The sequence below is a fragment of the Aptenodytes patagonicus genome, chromosome 6, assembly GCF_965638725.1.
Source record: "Aptenodytes patagonicus chromosome 6, bAptPat1.pri.cur, whole genome shotgun sequence".
Taxonomy (NCBI): Eukaryota; Metazoa; Chordata; class Aves; order Sphenisciformes; family Spheniscidae; genus Aptenodytes; species Aptenodytes patagonicus.
The window spans coordinates 58,384,590-58,400,733 of NC_134954.1; the positions used below are offsets into that span (position 1 = coordinate 58,384,590).

Here is a 16,144-nt window from a genome sequence, read left to right on the forward strand (position 1 = left end):
AGCACCGCCACCGTGGCTCCGAGCCCGCTCCCGTTACCAGGGAGCCCAGCCTTGACCTCGGGATGCTGCCTGTGCTCCTGCCCGGGGCGGCAGGGCCATGGGCCATGGGTGCCCCTGTCACTCCCTTGGGCAGGTGCTGGGTTTGCTCGGGGCCAGGGGTAGATGCTGCAGCCTGGCCACTTCCCATGCCCCATGCTGGGCTGGGGGCTGCAGGAACTAATCCTGGCCCTCTTTCTGCTTCCTTGCAGGCTGTGACCCCCTGCTCCCCCACTGTCAACTATGAGCTGGTAAGTGAGACCCCTGTGAGCTGTGGGTGGCAGGCAGGGCTCTGGGGACGCTGGGTAGGACGGGACACCCTGTTTTGCACTGAGCGTGGGGCTTTCTCTGCCTGGGGGCTTCAGGGTGTGAGTCCCCCCGCCTCCAAAACCATAAGAGTCCTGCCCCTATTTTGGTGCTGTGCGCTCCAGCATTGCTGGCTGCAGGGCATCCCACGTCTGAGCAGCACGAGTTGGGACAGCCCAGCCATCACAGGATTCCTGGCGCTGGAGCTTTTGGGGAAGAGGGGCTTGTGGGGTTGCTGGGAGGGACAGGCAGATGGGACGTGACCAGCCTGGGCTCTGGGGTCCCCCAGCGCTGAGGGCCTCCCCTCCCTGGCCAGAACTGGGGTGGTTTCTTGCACGCCCGGAGATGGCTCTACCAGATGTGCCTTTGGCTCGGAGCACCCAAGGCTGCGCATTTGCAACCCTTGTTATTGTCACCCCCCTCTTTTGTCCCTCCTGGGGACCTTTAATGAGCAGCCGGGGCCAGGGCGACGCACAGCCCTTCCCACCCTGTCCTCTCTGGACACCGGGAAAACAGCTGGGCGCCCCATCTCCGTTCACCCCGTCCTGGGGAGGACAGGCATGGGGGCTCTGGGCGGGCAGCTGTGCTCCCTTGCCATGCTGCTCCAGGCTATGGCAGAGCTCCGGGTATGGCAGGGCACCGGGATGGTGCCGGGAGCAGGACCATTCCCAGGGCAGAGGTTTGGGAAGCATGGCACGGCAGTGCCCACCAGGCAGCATCTTGCCGGCAGAGCAGCCCCCCTGCCCCATCCCCAGCCCAGTTGTGCCCGTGGTGGCGGGCAGAGTGGGCACGTGGCGGCAGGGAGGCTGGCATTGCCCAGGGCCGGGGCCGGCGCGGCCGCCCTTCCTTCTTGCTCCGGACGTGTGCCAAGGCTTGCTGGGGCAGGCGCCGGGGAGAGGAGGCCCTGGCAAGGTTTCAGCTCCGGGCTCAGCAGCCTGGCAGTGCTGGCTGCGGGGAGCCCTGGGCTGGGTACCCCGTAGCCGGGCAGGGGTCTCACCCAAAAAGTGGGTTTAGGGGATGACCCCCTGTGAGCTCATGAGGGCAGCGCATGAGCCCAAGTGAGTGAGGGGATGGGGTGGGAGCAGAGCGTGCTGCCTGCCCCGGGGCCCCACGGTGGTTATCTGCCCCAGGTTTAATCTCTGCCTGCACCCCCCCGCCCCTGCCAGCCTCCTTGGGCACTTATCACCAGCAAAAACATGTTGGCTTCGAGCTGGGACCGTTACTGTGGCTTCGGGAGGAAATCGAAAGGGGTTTGCCCTGTCCTGTGGCTGGAAATGACAGCCCCAGCCCTGCTGCCAGGACCAGAGCAACCTGGTCTCGGGGGTCCCCTCCGTCCCCCTGGTCCCAGGACCCCTGTAAGCCACCCAGCTGGGTCCCTTTGCTGTGCCACCCCCAGGCACCCCAACCAGCTGTCCCCATGCAGAGGTAGCTGTCCCCTGCTCCCTATATTTGGGGTCTGGACACTCTCCCCCACTCCGGGAAGTTAATTCCCGTCCCCAGCCCCATTTCAAGGCTCTCTGCGGACTTCAGTGGCGTGTCACCAAATTTTCCCCTTTTTTGAGCATCTCAGACCCCGGCTCTGCTTCCGCCGGGGTCCTTTGCCAGCCCCGCGGGGCCAGGTTTATCTCGGGGAGCTGGGCCTGCCGGCGGCTGGCGGCCAGGCTGGGTGTGGGGCCGTGCCGGGCTCGCCCCGTTGTTTACCTCCTGGCTGTGGGGTCTGACCATGGAGGATCTGGGTGGGATCCTGGTGGTGTGAGGGGCACCGGGTGCCCGCCGTGGAGCGGGCGCAGGGTTCGGCCGAGCGCTCTCCATCCGTGACAGTGGTCCAGCAGAGGTGGCGGCTGCCGGGAAGCAGGACGGCAGCGCCCTTGGTATCCGAGCATCGCCCCAGCTCCGTGCTTGGGTTTCGAGGGATTCCCGACCTTTAGGAAGAGCGGACATGTTGGTGGGCAGGGAAGGAAACGGGGCCGTGGTGCATTTCCTAGGAAGGGCCAGAAATAGCCAGGGGGGAACTTTTGACCCTGGCCCCCGCTCTGTGTGCACGTCTCTCTCTCAATCTCTCTCTCCTTCTCTCTTGCTTGCCTTTTTCTCAACCTCCCTTCCTCCTGCCTGCCTGCCTGCAGCCATCCCCAGGGGAGAGCATCACGAAGCAGGTAGACACCCTGGTAAGTGCTACGAGTCGTGGAGGCTGATCTCTGCCTCAAGACCTCCCAGGGGGTCACTTGTGCTGTCCTGTTGCCGCAAGCACCCCCCGCAGCCAAAATCACTCAGCCTGGGATGCCACTGTGGTCCCCCAACATCCCTGAGTCCCCCCAGCTCTCCCTCCCTGCCAGCCAAGGTGATGATGGCCATGCCAAAGGCCAAGTGAGATGCCCAGGGCTGGTGGCAGAGGCGGTCGGAGCCCAGCTGAGGGGGGGCCGGGGCTTTTGCCGCAAAGCCAGCTTTCCTGTCTCGGAGCCGGGGATATGTTATTTAATCTGTGGACATGAAATTGCTAAGACAGTGTAGACAAACGCACTGCCAAAGTCAACGCGGACGGCTTCCCCCCTCCTGCAGCCAGCTCGCCGGCCTCCCTGCACGCCGGGGCTGGGACCTGAGGGATGGAGGCAGAGTGGTTCCCACAAGGAAGAGTGTGAAAGCCTTCCTCACCTGCGAGCCAGCTTTGCCTCATCCCTTTGGTTGTCCAGGACGTTTCCAACCCCTCTCTGAACTGGAGAAAGAGCATCCACAGCTTGAAAAATCCAGCAGGACAGTCAGAAGCCCTCTTTGCTGGCTTCACTCTCTTTTGGGGAAGTTCCCTGGTATTTCTGCAGCCTTTCTCGTGCCTTGCATCACCCTTTCCAAGCAGAAGGGACCTGTGGGTTTCGGATGTTGCTCAGAGCCTGGGGACATGCCGAGCCAGCCTGGGGCTGGGAGGCGGATGCTTGATGGGGCTGGCAGGGGGGTCTTCAACCCAACGTGGCTGATACCAGCCTGTCCTGTGCTGGGCCGGACTGGGACATACTGGCTTGGCCGGGGTCTCTGCTCCAGAGGGGACCTTTGCAGGGTCTCCCAGCCTGGTGGTGGGCAGGAATGTTTAATAACGTGAGTGTTTGCTCCTATCAGCTGATCGCGGGCTAACTGTTCCTCGTGCAGGGGCTGGCGGCAGAGGCGGCAGCACGGCTGCGGTTAGATCAGGGGGGGAGCGGGGCAGAGCCAGGGGGCTCCTGTCAGGGCAGGGGACACTGGAGGGCCCTGGCCGTGGACACCCGCTCCCCCGGGCTGGGAGGGTGCCAGCAGCGGAGCCACCATGCCATGGAAATGGATTAGCAAGGGTCTCGCCGCCATCAAGGTATGGAGAGGGAGAGGGGCTCTGGTGTCTCTGCCTTGCTCACCCTCTTATGCCTCAGTTTCCCCATGTGGGAGAGGGGGGCGAGTCCTGGTTGCCCCATGTCAGCTCCTCCGTCGGGCAAGCCTGCAGTTTGGGAGGCTGCTGGGGCTCCCCTGGCTGGCGGGTGCGGGTGGGGGACCCCAGACGTCTCCTGCTATGAAGGTTTGGAGCAAAGCAGAGCCCGTGGTGGGGATCCCATCCCGGTCACTGGTGGGTGACACAGGGACGAGCCCACGCTCAGGTTCAAGCTTGCTGCACGCACCCTGGCTCTGCCCAGGAAAGGTTTTACCTTTCTTTTTGCTGCATTTTAACTCCTTCTTTGCCCCCAGTGATGCTGGGGGGTTTCTGGGGTGAGCAGGAGATTTGGGGCACTCTGGGGACAACCTGGATGGCGATTGTCACTGCTGCCTGCACACCCCCGGGTGCTTGGACAGGGCTGCCACCTCTCGGAGTGGCTTCGGCTGGGAGGGGAGACGGTTGTCCCGGGACCCTGCAGGCTGCCGAGCCCGGCTCTGCTCTGTCAGGCAGCCTGACCTTGAAAGGGGGACGCAAGGCCAATGGAGGGTGACGCCGGCTGCCCGTGGGAGCAGCCCCGGGACCCCACCGGGTGGGAGATGGCAGGCGAAGGGCACTGGGGAAACCTCTCCCACCTCGTCCCGTCACCTCTGGTGTGCTGGTTGCAGGATGCCACAGTCCCAAGGAGGGTGGCAGCAGGTCCCACAGCTCTGGGGACAAAAAGGACATCCTGGGATCCATCTGTGGGGCGCATCTCTTGTTTCTGGATCCTTCTGGGGGCTCGAGATGTGCTGCCTGTGTGAGATGAGTCTTTAAATGACTCCTGCTTGTTAGCTGGAGATACTAAAACTAATGAGGTGTGAGTGTGTTTTTCCTTAGCGGTTTTTTTTGGAAACCCTGCTTTGTTTTTCGGCTGAGGTCACGAAGTCACCAAGCAAACCGGCTGCAGATGAAATTCTTGAGGCCGGAGAACATGCATAAATAGAAGTTTCCTGCTCTGAGAGCTCAAACATTTCCTCCCGGAGTTTGGCTCTGCAGAGCCAGGGCCAAAGCAAACCGTCGTGCCTGGCTGGCTCCTTGCCGCCGCTCGGGCAGCGAACCTGCCCCTGCCCCGGGCAGGGCCAAAGCCACTCTGTCGTGCCAGGTGTGTGCTCAGAGCCTGGCTGAGACCAGAGGGACTCATGACATGTGTGAGACTGTCCCCCTACCCAGAGCATCCTCCTCAAAGGTCCTCTGGGACACTGTGCCAAGGCACCGGCCCTGCAGTCTCGTCCCAGCTGTGCTGGGGTTGCAAGAGCTGGATTTTGCTCGTGGCCATGGTGGGGGGACGATGGTGCCGCTGGGGCGTTTGGTGCCACCAGGATGCTCAGCGGGTGTGATTTGGAGACAGTGGTATTTTGGGGGCGTTATGGTGCGCAGCGTGGCAGGGGTGGGATGCTCTGGCAGCACCATCACACCCGGCTCTAGCAGGACCCCTGTGCTGGGTCTGGGCAATAACTCAAATTTCCTCTTTGGTTCTTTAGGATGCCACAAAATCCCCCAGGAGCGGGCAGTCACACCGCAAAACGTCCAGGTAGATGCCTCAGTTTCCCCTTTTGGTGACCATCTCTGCCCTGCCTGAAGCTCTCCCTCCCAACACTTTGCTTCTGCAGATGCGCTACAGCTGGGAGATGCTCCCTATGGAGAAGACATGGGGGTGATGACCCACTATCCCCAACTTGGGGTTCCCAAGACACCCCAACGGGGCTGGGAGCAGGGGAAAGGCTGCAGGCAGCCCTGCCGCTGCATCCCCATGTGTCCCAGCCCGTCTTGCTTAACCCCAGGGGCCGTGCAGGGTGGGGAAGGGTCACAGTGTCCCCTCCCCACGCCATGTCCTGACGGTGGTCCCCTCCCTTGCCCAGGAGCATGAGCCTGACCGCGGCCATGGAGAGCAGCTGCGAGCTGGACCTGGTGTACATCACGGAGCGGATCATTGCCGTCTCCTACCCCAGCACAGCCGAGGAACAGAGCTTCTGCAGCAACCTCCGTGAGGTGGCCCACATGCTGAAGTCCAAGCATGGGGACAACTACGTGGTGAGGGACACAGCCGGGTTGTCTCCAGGCTGGGGAAGGGGCTGGGGTGCTCAGGTCCTGGGGATGGGGTGCTGCAGGGCATGGGTGCTGCATCCTTGCCTCTGGCTGGGCTCGACTCTGGTGAGGGGGGTCTTTGCACCAAGACAGATGGATTTTTTCCTTCATTGAAGCTTTCCAGTCCCTTTTGGAGCCCCTGAGAGTTTTTGGCCATTGTGTTGCCCTGTGGCAAGGTGTTACTCAGGTTAATGTGTTTGGGGAAGCCTCTCATGGGGGCGGGACTTGGGGAGGCTTTGAAGTGAGGAAGAAGTGGGGGGTGGCAGCGAGGGAGGAAGGTGTCCCCTCACTCTGTCTTTCCTCTTCCCTGAAGCTTTTCAACCTCTCCGAGCGGAGACATGACATCAGCAAACTTCACCCCAAGGTGGGTCGCAGCTGTGGAGAGCAGAGGGGCTCGGGGCAGGGCTGTCTGCTGGACCAGCTCCCCACTGCACGCTGTTTGGGGGAGGAACAGCCACCCTTTCTATCCCACTCAGCTGGTGGAGGAGCAGGGGAGGGAAAGCACCGGGATTTCCCAAGGAGTTTGTGGGGCCTCTCTCTTAACTCCCCCCCATCCCCAGCCCAAACCTGGCTGTTGGGGCCTCTTGGAGACCACCCTAAGGCATCATCCCCATCCCTGTGAACATGGGGGAGCCCTGGGCAGCTGAGCCCAGTGACCCAGAGTGGGGCTGAGATCTGGGACTGCGATGGCCCCCCCGGGGTAGGGGTCTGGGCAGTGGGGTGCAGGGTTGGGGGAAAGGCTGGTAGGGGCACGTCAGGGCAATGCAGTGGTGCCCCCCCCGGATACGTGCCTTGGGCTTTGCACACTGGCAGGCTGGGGACTGCAGAGGGGGCAGAGCCCGTCGTGGATGTGACCCCTGGCTGTCCCCACTGCCACCCAGGTGCTGGATTTCGGGTGGCCTGACCTGCACACCCCGGCGCTGGAGAAGATCTGCAGCATTTGCAAAGCCATGGACACATGGCTCAACGCGGCAGCGCACAACGTGGTGGTGCTGCACAACAAGGTAGGCCGGTCCCTGTCCCTGGGGTGCACAGTGATGGGGATCTGGGAGGGCCGGGGGGCTGCAGGGATAGGGCTGAGCAGCCTCAGAGGCTGAGGGGTGCAGGGAACGTGGTGGCTTGTGGCTTGGTGTGTGTGTAGGTGTTGGCATATGTGTGCACTGGTGTGTGTCTATAAGGGTTGGGGTGTGTGTGCGGGTTGGTGCATGTGTGTAGGGACCAGTGTGTGCGTGCCCGCGTGTGCAGGACGGCCATGCCTGGGTGCTCGCAGGCACCACCGCCCCCGTGACACCCCTTCTGCTGTGTGCCCGCAGGGGAACCGCGGCCGGCTGGGGGTGGTGGTGGCTGCCTACATGCACTACAGCAACATCTCGGCCAGGTGAGAGGGACACGTGGTCCCGGGGTGGCCCTGGGGCCCACTGCCGACCTCCATCCCGGCGGCGCTGGGGTGCTGGTGCCGATGCTTTCCTTCAACCTCATCTACCCTTTCGTCCCCGCAGCGCTGACCAGGCTCTGGACAGGTTTGCCATGAAGCGCTTCTATGAGGACAAGGTAGTGCCAGTGGGACAGCCGTCCCAGAAGAGGTGGGTCCTGGTGTGCGTTTTGCCCCCATGGCCAGGGTGGTTGGGTGCAGGGCGGCCAAGGTGGGTGCTCTGCTCTGGGTCCTGCCCCTGAGCTGCCTGTCCCCCCTCTAGGTACATCCATTACTTCAGCGGGCTCCTGTCTGGCAGCATCAAGATGAACAACAAGCCTCTCTTCCTCCACCACGTCATCATGCACGGCATCCCCAACTTCGAGTCGAAAGGCGGTAGGTGCCCCCCCACGCCTCCCCCCAGCCTGGCCCGCCCCCCCACACCACTGCCCCATGCTGCCTGGCCAGGCTTGCTCTCCACGGGGGATATTTTCCACAATTTCCTCGGCAACTTGAATTTCCCTTTCCCTCTCTGTGACTGTTCACTGTAGCCAGGCGCTACCCTTTTCCCGCAGAGATGCCCTCGGGGGGTGCCCCCCCTGTGCAGGGCTCCCGGGGCTGGGCACTAACACAAGCTGCGGGGTGATGAGCCTTTTCCAATGGCTTTTTTGGAGGATGGCACCAGATTGGGGTTGGGGTTTGGGATGCAGTACCATGCCCAGTGCTGGTACCCAGAAGCAGTCCCTTGCTCAGAGACCATCATCCCACTTCCATCTCCAGCCCAGCGCTTGCCCCAGGTTCTACAGGACCCAAACTGGGCTACAGGGGCTTTCCCCCTTTCCCACCCCATCCGGAGCATCCCTTTCTGCCCATCCCAGATGTTGCCCATGGCCGGTGCGGGCCGGCTGGGGCGGGGAGCGGCTGTTTGCCTTGGCTCCCTCCCTGTTTGGATTTCTCCCCCGTGACTAATCCCTGCCCCGGCCCCTCCGCCCTGCCGGCTAACAGCAGTGCGCCTTCTCTCCCCGCCTTGATGTCTTCCAGGTTGTCGTCCCTTCCTGAAAATCTACCAGGCCATGCAGCCCGTCTACACCTCGGGGATCTAGTAACTATCTCCTCACTGTGGGGCTTCCCTCCTCCCCAGCGCGGGAGGTTTGGCAAGCGGGGGGAGATGGAGAGGGTCAAGGCCAAGTTCCTAGTGGTCCCGATGCCCTGTGCTTAGTCTGTTTGGGGTCCAGGGAACTGAACAAAGGGGCTCCCCTTTCCTTGGAGGTGGTAACTGGCTGTACTGGGCCATACTGGGCCCTTCTGCTGGGAGGGCTGTAGTGACTCTGTGTATCAGCAGAGGGAGCCCGGGGCTGTGCAGAGCCCGGGGCTGGGTGTCCCTGGAGGGAGCGGGGACAGGGATGGGGGCACCTCCCAGGGGGATGGAGGTGTTTCTCCTCTCCCTGCCCAAAGAGCTGCTCCTCCTGCCAGGAATCATCCCAAAAGCCCTCTTTCTCTCCCGCAAAAAGATTTTCCCCCCATTTTAACCTCCCCATGACTTACCCCGACACCATTTTCCGACACTGCTCCTGGGAAGCAGGCGTTGGTGAAGGCAAAGCAAGAGCCTATTTCTCCAGCTGCCCTGATGCTCTGCTGCAGCCACATCCCTGGCTCCTGGCCCCCCTGGAGGGAGCAAAGCCCCTCGCCTCGGGGGTATTCCCATCTCACCCCCCTGAACTGGGATCTCCCTTCCCCACAGCAGGCATCCCTATTAGCTGAGATTTACTGCCATCCCAGCCTTGCCTTTCAGCTTTTAATAGACTGTTTATGGGACGCTGGTAATAAACTCCAGGTTTATCTTGCCTGTGAAATCTAACTCCCTTCTTCCCCCATCCCCCGCTGCCGACGCCACCGCCCGGAGGCAGCCCCCCGGCGCCCTGGGGAGGGGAGGGCTTCCGGCAGGGAAACTGAGGCAGGGAGGAGAGCCTTCCTTGAGAGCTCTCCCTCCGTGTCCTGTGCCCCACTTGACCCGCAGGAGCAGGGTGGATGGCTGATAGCACAGCCCCAGCGCTCGGACCCCAGTCAAACCCTCCCACCCAGGATTTTTATCATCCTCGTTGAGCTGTGCCTCGGTTTCCCCCTCCTGTCCTCCTCTACCTGGGAATGGGTGCCCCTTGGGGTGGGGGATGGGACCCTCCTCTGTCACCGGGAGGGCCAACTCTGTACTTTGCACCGTTCCTGGCTGGGTTTGGGTGCAAGGGGCTGGTGGAGGCGGCGCTGGGAGCTCTGGGGGAGCTCTGCACCACAGCTCACGTCCTCCCACCGTCCCTCTCTGCAGCAACGTGCAAGGAGACAGCCAGACAGGCATCTGCATCACCATCGAGCCTGGCTTGCTCCTCAAGGGCGATATCTTGGTAAGGAGCCTTGGGCTCAGCCCCCTGGGTGGGGAGCAGCCGGGGGACGGGTGGTCCTTGTGCATCAGGACCCCCCGGTTCCCCCTTGCCCAGCCCTGGGGGCTTGTCCTGACGGTCCCCGCTACCCTCCGCAGCTGAAGTGTTACCACAAGAAGTTTCGCAGCCCGACCCGTGATGTGATTTTCCGCGTGCAGTTCCACACATGTGCTGTGCATGACCTTGACGTCGTCTTTGGCAAGGAGGACCTGGACGAGGCCTTCAGAGGTAACCGCCCCGGCACCTGCCCACTCCAAACTCCCTCCTCTTCCCACCCCTCTGATGCTGCTCCCATTGCGGGGACCTCTGGGCATCCACCCCAAATGTGCCCCCAGTGAAGCAGGGCACTCCTGCTCCATCTGCAGGGTGCGGTGCTGCTTGGGGACCAGTGGCAGTGTCATCCCCTTCATTGCCAAAACCGGTACCAATGTGGAGGGCCTGTCTCAGGGTTGTTTTGGGGGCTGAGATGCGCTGCCCTGTGCCGGGATATCCCCTATCAGCTCCTGTCCTTGAGCTGGCCTGTGGGCATGTTTGGGGTGGTGGTCCAGGTGCCGTTGGAGGGATGGATCGAGATGGTCCCTTTGCTCTGCTCTCTCCGTTCCAGATGACCGCTTCCCCGAGTACGGGAAGGTGGAGTTCGTGTTCTCCTACGGCCCTGAGAAGATCCAAGGTATGGCTGGCTCACTGCCATGGAGGTTCGGAGCTGGATGCTGGCTCCTTTCCTGCCCCCCAGCTCTATCCCTTGCTGCCTCCCTTGCGACCTCCTGCTGCCCCATTTGCAGTCCTTTGATCACCAGGGTGGGATGAGGGGTCCAGGCAGTGATGCTGGTCTAGGAGCATCCATGGGTGCCCCATGGTCCTCGTTCTCTTCACTGGGAGGCCACTCGCTGCAGCACTTGCTGGCTGGGGAGAGAGGGAGGGGGCGCTTGGGAATGGAGGACCCTCCCACCCCAAAAAGTCCCGCCCTAGGCATGATCGCTGTCAGTCCGTCTGCCTGTCCCTAGGCAATCCCAAAAGCCCCGGCCAGCCCTGTATACCTTGTTTGTGGGTCTTGATGTACCTCCCATGCTCATCCATCCCTCTCGGTGCCCCCGTTCCTATGTGACTGTCCTGTCTTGCCCTATGGTTCCTGCCCTCTTTCCCTTGCCTGCACCTTTTCTTCACCTCCTCCCTCCATCCTGTCCGCACTGGCTCCATCGTCACCCCAACTGACCGTCCTGCCTTTTCCCAGGCATGGAGCACCTGGAGAACGGGCCCAGCGTTTCCGTGGACTACAACACGTCCGACCCACTCATCCGGTGGGACTCCTATGAGAACTTCAACATCCAGCGCGAGGACAGCGCGGAGGGTGCGTGGGCTGAGCCGCCCCTGCCCGGCAAGCACCTGGAGAAAGGTTAGGGTTCACGGGGTGGTCGGTGGCCAAACTGTCCCCATGGGAATCCCCCCCACCCCAGGGAAGGGGACACCGGTGGGCAGCAGAGCTGGGGGCAGGCAGCTGCTGCTGGAGGAGCGTGGCCACGGGATGGGAGAGGAAGATCTCGTGGACTTTCCCTCCTGCCGGCGGTGCCAGGGAGCTCAGGCTCTTTTTTCGGTGCTTTTGCTCTCAAAGCCCTCTTTGCATGGAGCAGGGTCCAGCCTTGGTTCATGCCCCAGAGCTTTGGGAAACCCAAACCCCCAGTCTGTCGGGAGTGGGACCTAACGGGGGGACCATTAGGTCTCCCAGCTCCTTTCTCACGGTGCAAGCATGGCGGGATGTAGCTGTGCCTCAGTTTCCCCTGGGGGATGAGGATGCCTCACTGGCCCTGGAGGGTCCGCATCATTGCTCGGAGCTGGGAAAAGCCCCTTGGGCAACCATTGGGATGCGGCGAGTCGGCTGCCCTCGCCTGCTTGGCAGGAACAGGCAGTACTTGTGTGTTGAAGGGTGGTGGGCTCCTGTCCCGGTGGTGAGGCCATCTGTGGCTGAGCAGATGCCTGAGCTTTCCTGGCCCAGTCTGGACAAGCGTCCCCGGAGCAGGGACAGCTGCGGTCCCCGACGTCCCTGAAGGTCACCAGCTGCTCTGAGTGGGAGCTGTGGGTGGCCGGGCTCACTGGGGAGGGTGGGGGCTCTAGGTGCCTGGGGCGGGTGAGGGGGTCTCTGCCCATGGTGGGGACATGGGATCGGACCCGGGGTGGCTGCACGGAGCTGGCACGGGTGCCTGCCTTGGCACAGGGCAGTAAACAGGCAACTCGTGATGTGCAGGCTCAGCTATGCAGTGGGGAGCTGGGGGCTGTGGGTCTGGCCCCGAGGGAAGGAGATGTGTGTCCCCACCGTGAGCTCAGACCATGGCTCAGCCCTCACATCTCAGCCCTGAGCTGGCAGGACTGGCTGGCAGCCCCCTCCTGCCTGCAGAGACCCGAGTGCCTTGGTGCACGTGTGTTCCCCTCTGACCCCTGGGGCAGAGCCACAGCACTCCCAGTCCCTTGCAGGGCTGTGGAGGTACCCCAGGGCTCCTCTCCGTCCCCTTCTGGGGGTCTCAGTGGGGCTGTGGAGGTCCCTCCATGTGCCGGCCGGGCTGTCCTCCCTGCAGGAAGGGTGGTGATGGGGAACAAGGGCACCTTGAATTTGCAAACACTGCCCCGGTTTGGGGATGAACCGGGACTGCCGGAGGGCGAAGCCGCAGGCAGGAGGCTGTCCTCTGACCTGTGCCAGCGCAGGCAGCTGTGAGACAGCCCATCTATAGGGGGTCTTCCCCCGGCCGCCCCATGGGGCACCTTGAGCAGCAGCGGGGAGAGCCACTGTGGGCTCAGGGGGCTCCCATCTTCCTCCCTCTCTGTCGGCACTTTCCCTCTTCTCCAGCCCGCCCCAGGCCGGGATGGGGACCCCAGTGCCCAACTGTGTGAGGGGGGTCCCTGTTTATGGTTGTTCTCACCTTATTTGGTCAGGGAATTGCATGCCACATTTTTGGCACCACCAGGCGCGAGCGAGCGGTGGCTGGAGGTGGAGGGGGGTGAGGCTGGCACGGGGACCCGTGCCAGGGTGGGATCAGCCACCGCTCCTCATCCCTGCCACTGCCTGTCCCTGCTGCTCAGCGAAGGCTTCCTGCAGCCCGGCGCCACAGCCCAGGCCGACAGGATCGGGATCGCCTGCCAAATGGTGGGTCCCCCCTGCGCCGCGTCTCTGCCGGCCACAGCCGCTCTCGGTGGGGGTGGATGTCCTTTCTCCGGTGGCTTTGGCTCAGCGTGGGGCACCTATCTGGGCTGGGGGGGTGCCTGAGAGCGTGGGGGGTGACCCCGTGGGACCCCGAAGCCAGAGGGGCAGGTGGATGGCTGGGGATCCACCAGGAGATCTGCTAGGGATGGTGCCTGTCCTGGTGTTACCCTCGCATCCGCTGTGCTTATCTGTGGGGGCTTGGGAAAGGGGAAACTGAGTCGCAGCAGGGTTGCCAGCTGACCAAGCTCGCCGAGGGCAGGGGGCATGAGAGGGGGATCTGAACCCCCACATCTCGCCCTCTGGCCAGGAAGGAACCCAGCTGGGTGTGGCAAGCAGGGGCTGCTCTGCAAACCACCCCCACAGCACAGGCTGGCCCCGTTGGTGAGCTCACCTTCCTACCTTACCCAGGCAGGATCCCTGCTGCCTGCCAGGCTCGGGCTGCCCTGTGGTCCTTTGTGAGACTGGGGTACACTGGAATACCCCTGTGGACCCGTCCCACTGCCTGTCATCCATCCCCATGTGGCATGGGGGAGGCGAGCGGTATCCCCAAGTGGCTCATGGCTTCGCCTGCCATCCTTCCTCCTCCTCGAAAGGGCTTTGTGGTCGGTGCTGGCTGCATGGTGGATTCCCGCTGTGGTCCCCATAGCCACCAGTTGGCTGAGAGAGTGTTTGGAGGCTGAAGAGTGGTGATGGGGTGCTTCTTCCTTTGGCTGTTTTTGGGGTTCAGATGTCCCCTATCCTGGGTGGATGAAGGATGCTTTGCCAGCACTGTGGTGGCTCTCCTTGGGGGGCCAGGCTGGCTCCAGGGAGGCAGGAGGAGACCTGCAGCTGGATGTGGCACTTCTGGGTGTGCAGCTGGTTGGAGGATTGCTGCAGAGAAAATTTTGGGGTACTGCAGAAGCAGGTGGGCAAAGCTGGATGGGGAACATTTATGGTCTAGTTTGGTTTTGCTGAGAAAACCAGTGCTGATGGAGAACAGGGTGCTGGGGCTGGCATGGAGCTGGTGGAGGGGTTGTCCCCAGGGTCTGCATGTGTGACCATGGTGGGGAAACAATGGGCTCTGCCATCCTGGGGTGGTGCGAGAGAATGCAAAAGGGCTAGGCATGTGTCCTTGACCCAGCAGCTCCCCGTACTGGCTGTCCCTTGGACCCACCAGCTCGTCCCACTGCACCCAGCATCCACCCCTCCTGCCTGTCTCCCACCTCCATACTGTCCCCATCCCTGGCCCTGCCTGCCCCCCCTTTTTACCGGGGCTGGAAGGGGGGTGGCTGGGGCCTGGCCAAGTCCAACATCTGCAGGAGACTTGCTAAATCCCCACCTGAGTCATGCTTCTGGCGCGGGGCTCCCCTGCAGCTCAGCCCCGTGCAGTGGGGCAGGGCTGGCTGGGGTGGGGAGCAGGATGAGCATCCCACCCCTCCGGGGATGGGAGGTCACGGTAGAGCCTGACCCCCACCCTGTGGCAAAGGCTGGGGGGTCCCAAAGCCCCCAAGATCGAGCTGGATGATGGTCCTGCACCTTTCTGTGGGGCAGCAAGCCCCTAGATGGGGTCGCTGTCATCTGTTGGTCCCCCAGGAGGGTGGGCATCTCGTGGGGTATATCTTCCCTAGTGGGGTCAAATCCTGCCCCACTTATCTGGGGCTGAGGCTGCCCAGGAGGGCGAGCCAGGCTGTGCAGAGGCGGGGAGTCAAATGGGCCAGTCTGGAGCTGTTAAAGCCATCGCCGGAGCTGCCGGCGGGCTGCTGCTCTCCCCCCGCGGCTGGATCCGTCCCCTGGCCGGGCTCAGCAGCAGGGGGGTGGGGGGGGAGCCGCTGGCTCTCCTCTCGCCTTCACCAGCTGACTAAAGCCGAAGGAATCCGCTTCCCCCTCCCCATCCCGCCCCTCTCTGCCACTCTCCGTTCTGGCCGCGGCAAGGTAAGGGCTTGGCGGGGCAGGCGTTTTGGGGGACAGCGGGGACTCAGCTGAGCTGGATGGGGATCCACAGGGAGCGTCTCCCTCTTGCTTCTGGTTATTCTCCATGGGAGAAATGCTGGAGCATCTACGGGCTTGGCTAGACATTTCAGCTGGAGCGTGGCTGCTCCCAGGGCAGGGTCTGTCCTCTGACCTGGTATTTGGGGTTGTGATGTGGGGGGGGTGATAGGGTTTGGTCCCGCTGGGACTGGGAACCGGGCAGGGCTGGGATGCAGGGAGAGAGGGACAGGCTGGTGGAAGCTCAGCCCCTTCTCTTCTCCCTTTAAACCGTCCTTGAAGTCAAAACCTGCCGGAGTGTGTGTGCGTGGGGCTGGGGCTGTCCCCGGGCAGCCGGGCTGGAGCGGGGAGCTCTCAGCCTGCCCTCCTGCAGGCTGCCTGCAGCTGCATAACCGGGGCAGAAAATAAAAAGGCAGAGAAGCAAGCAAACCTCGGAGGTTTTCGGAGGATGCTGACTTGGCGTGTGCCACTATTTGGGAGCAAACGAGGCTGTGAGTCAGGGGGCCGGCTGGAAACGCTGCTCTCATCCCCTGCCGTCATCTGCGAGGGTGTGGGAAACACACGATTTGGGGGATTAGACTGGAAGGAGCCTCGCGTTTTGCTGAGTATGTTGGATCAATCGAGGAGTATATGCTTGAGCATGGGTTCAAGCAGGGGCCTGGACACGGGGTGGGCTTGCTGTCACCCGGACCAGCAAATTGTCAGCACCATCCCAGCACGGATTTTGCCCAGGATGGAGCAGCACAGTTGCAGGCGGCTCTGGGGTGGACAGGATCCATGCCGTGCCTCCTGCCACGGGACAGGGTGGCACGTGCCATCCCGAAACCAGTACTGGCATGTCCATGCCGTGCCGCAGTGCTGGTGGGGCAGGGAAAGGGGGTTGTGAAAATGAGTCGGGTTTGGCGCTGGCGGGGTCAGTGGCTCGGCCACGGTGGGTTTCCACTCCTCTTTGGCTGCGTATTTATTTAAGATGGAGAAACTCAAGTCTCCAGCAAGACATTTGGGTCTGCAGGCCTGGCTGGGTTACAGCATCACGTGTGGCCTGAAGGGACATCCCCACCCTGATTGTGTCACTGCTTTTTGGGGACAGGTGTGACGTGTGCACACAGGCGCCGGGCAGGACCAGGGGTCTCAAACTGAGGGGGTCATCCAGCGGGGTGATGCTCAGCACCCAGTGCGGGGTGGGTAGGCTGTCCAGCTGTCCGTCCGTCTGTCTGTCGTGCCTAGGAAACAGTTAACACGGCGCAGCCCTGCTTGTGGAGGAAGTAGTTAATATTCATAGCTAGGAGCTG

General features: G+C 62.6%; 1 protein-coding gene across 18 annotated transcripts in view; it reads left to right on the forward strand.

Annotated features, from left to right (window-relative positions):
* TNS1 (tensin 1) overlaps positions 1 to 16,144 on the forward strand; it is a 70,284-nt gene that overhangs the window by 23,352 nt on the left and 30,788 nt on the right. For 13 of the 18 annotated variants that reach the window (XM_076342860.1, XM_076342861.1, XM_076342862.1 and 10 more), the window contains 14 exons: positions 249 to 287; positions 2,466 to 2,507; positions 5,251 to 5,300; positions 5,629 to 5,800; positions 6,168 to 6,218; positions 6,736 to 6,858; positions 7,168 to 7,232; positions 7,354 to 7,437; positions 7,549 to 7,661; positions 8,307 to 8,367; positions 9,586 to 9,661; positions 9,796 to 9,925; positions 10,302 to 10,367; positions 10,929 to 11,090. In XM_076342860.1, coding sequence (XP_076198975.1) covers positions 249 to 287; positions 2,466 to 2,507; positions 5,251 to 5,300; positions 5,629 to 5,800; positions 6,168 to 6,218; positions 6,736 to 6,858; positions 7,168 to 7,232; positions 7,354 to 7,437; positions 7,549 to 7,661; positions 8,307 to 8,367; positions 9,586 to 9,661; positions 9,796 to 9,925; positions 10,302 to 10,367; positions 10,929 to 11,090 — 1,234 coding nt within the window. The remainder of the gene's footprint in view (positions 1 to 248; positions 288 to 2,465; positions 2,508 to 5,250; positions 5,301 to 5,628; positions 5,801 to 6,167; positions 6,219 to 6,735; positions 6,859 to 7,167; positions 7,233 to 7,353; positions 7,438 to 7,548; positions 7,662 to 8,306; positions 8,368 to 9,585; positions 9,662 to 9,795; positions 9,926 to 10,301; positions 10,368 to 10,928; positions 11,091 to 16,144) is intronic. The other 5 variants (XM_076342863.1, XM_076342872.1, XM_076342871.1 and 2 more) reach the window with 2 other exon arrangements.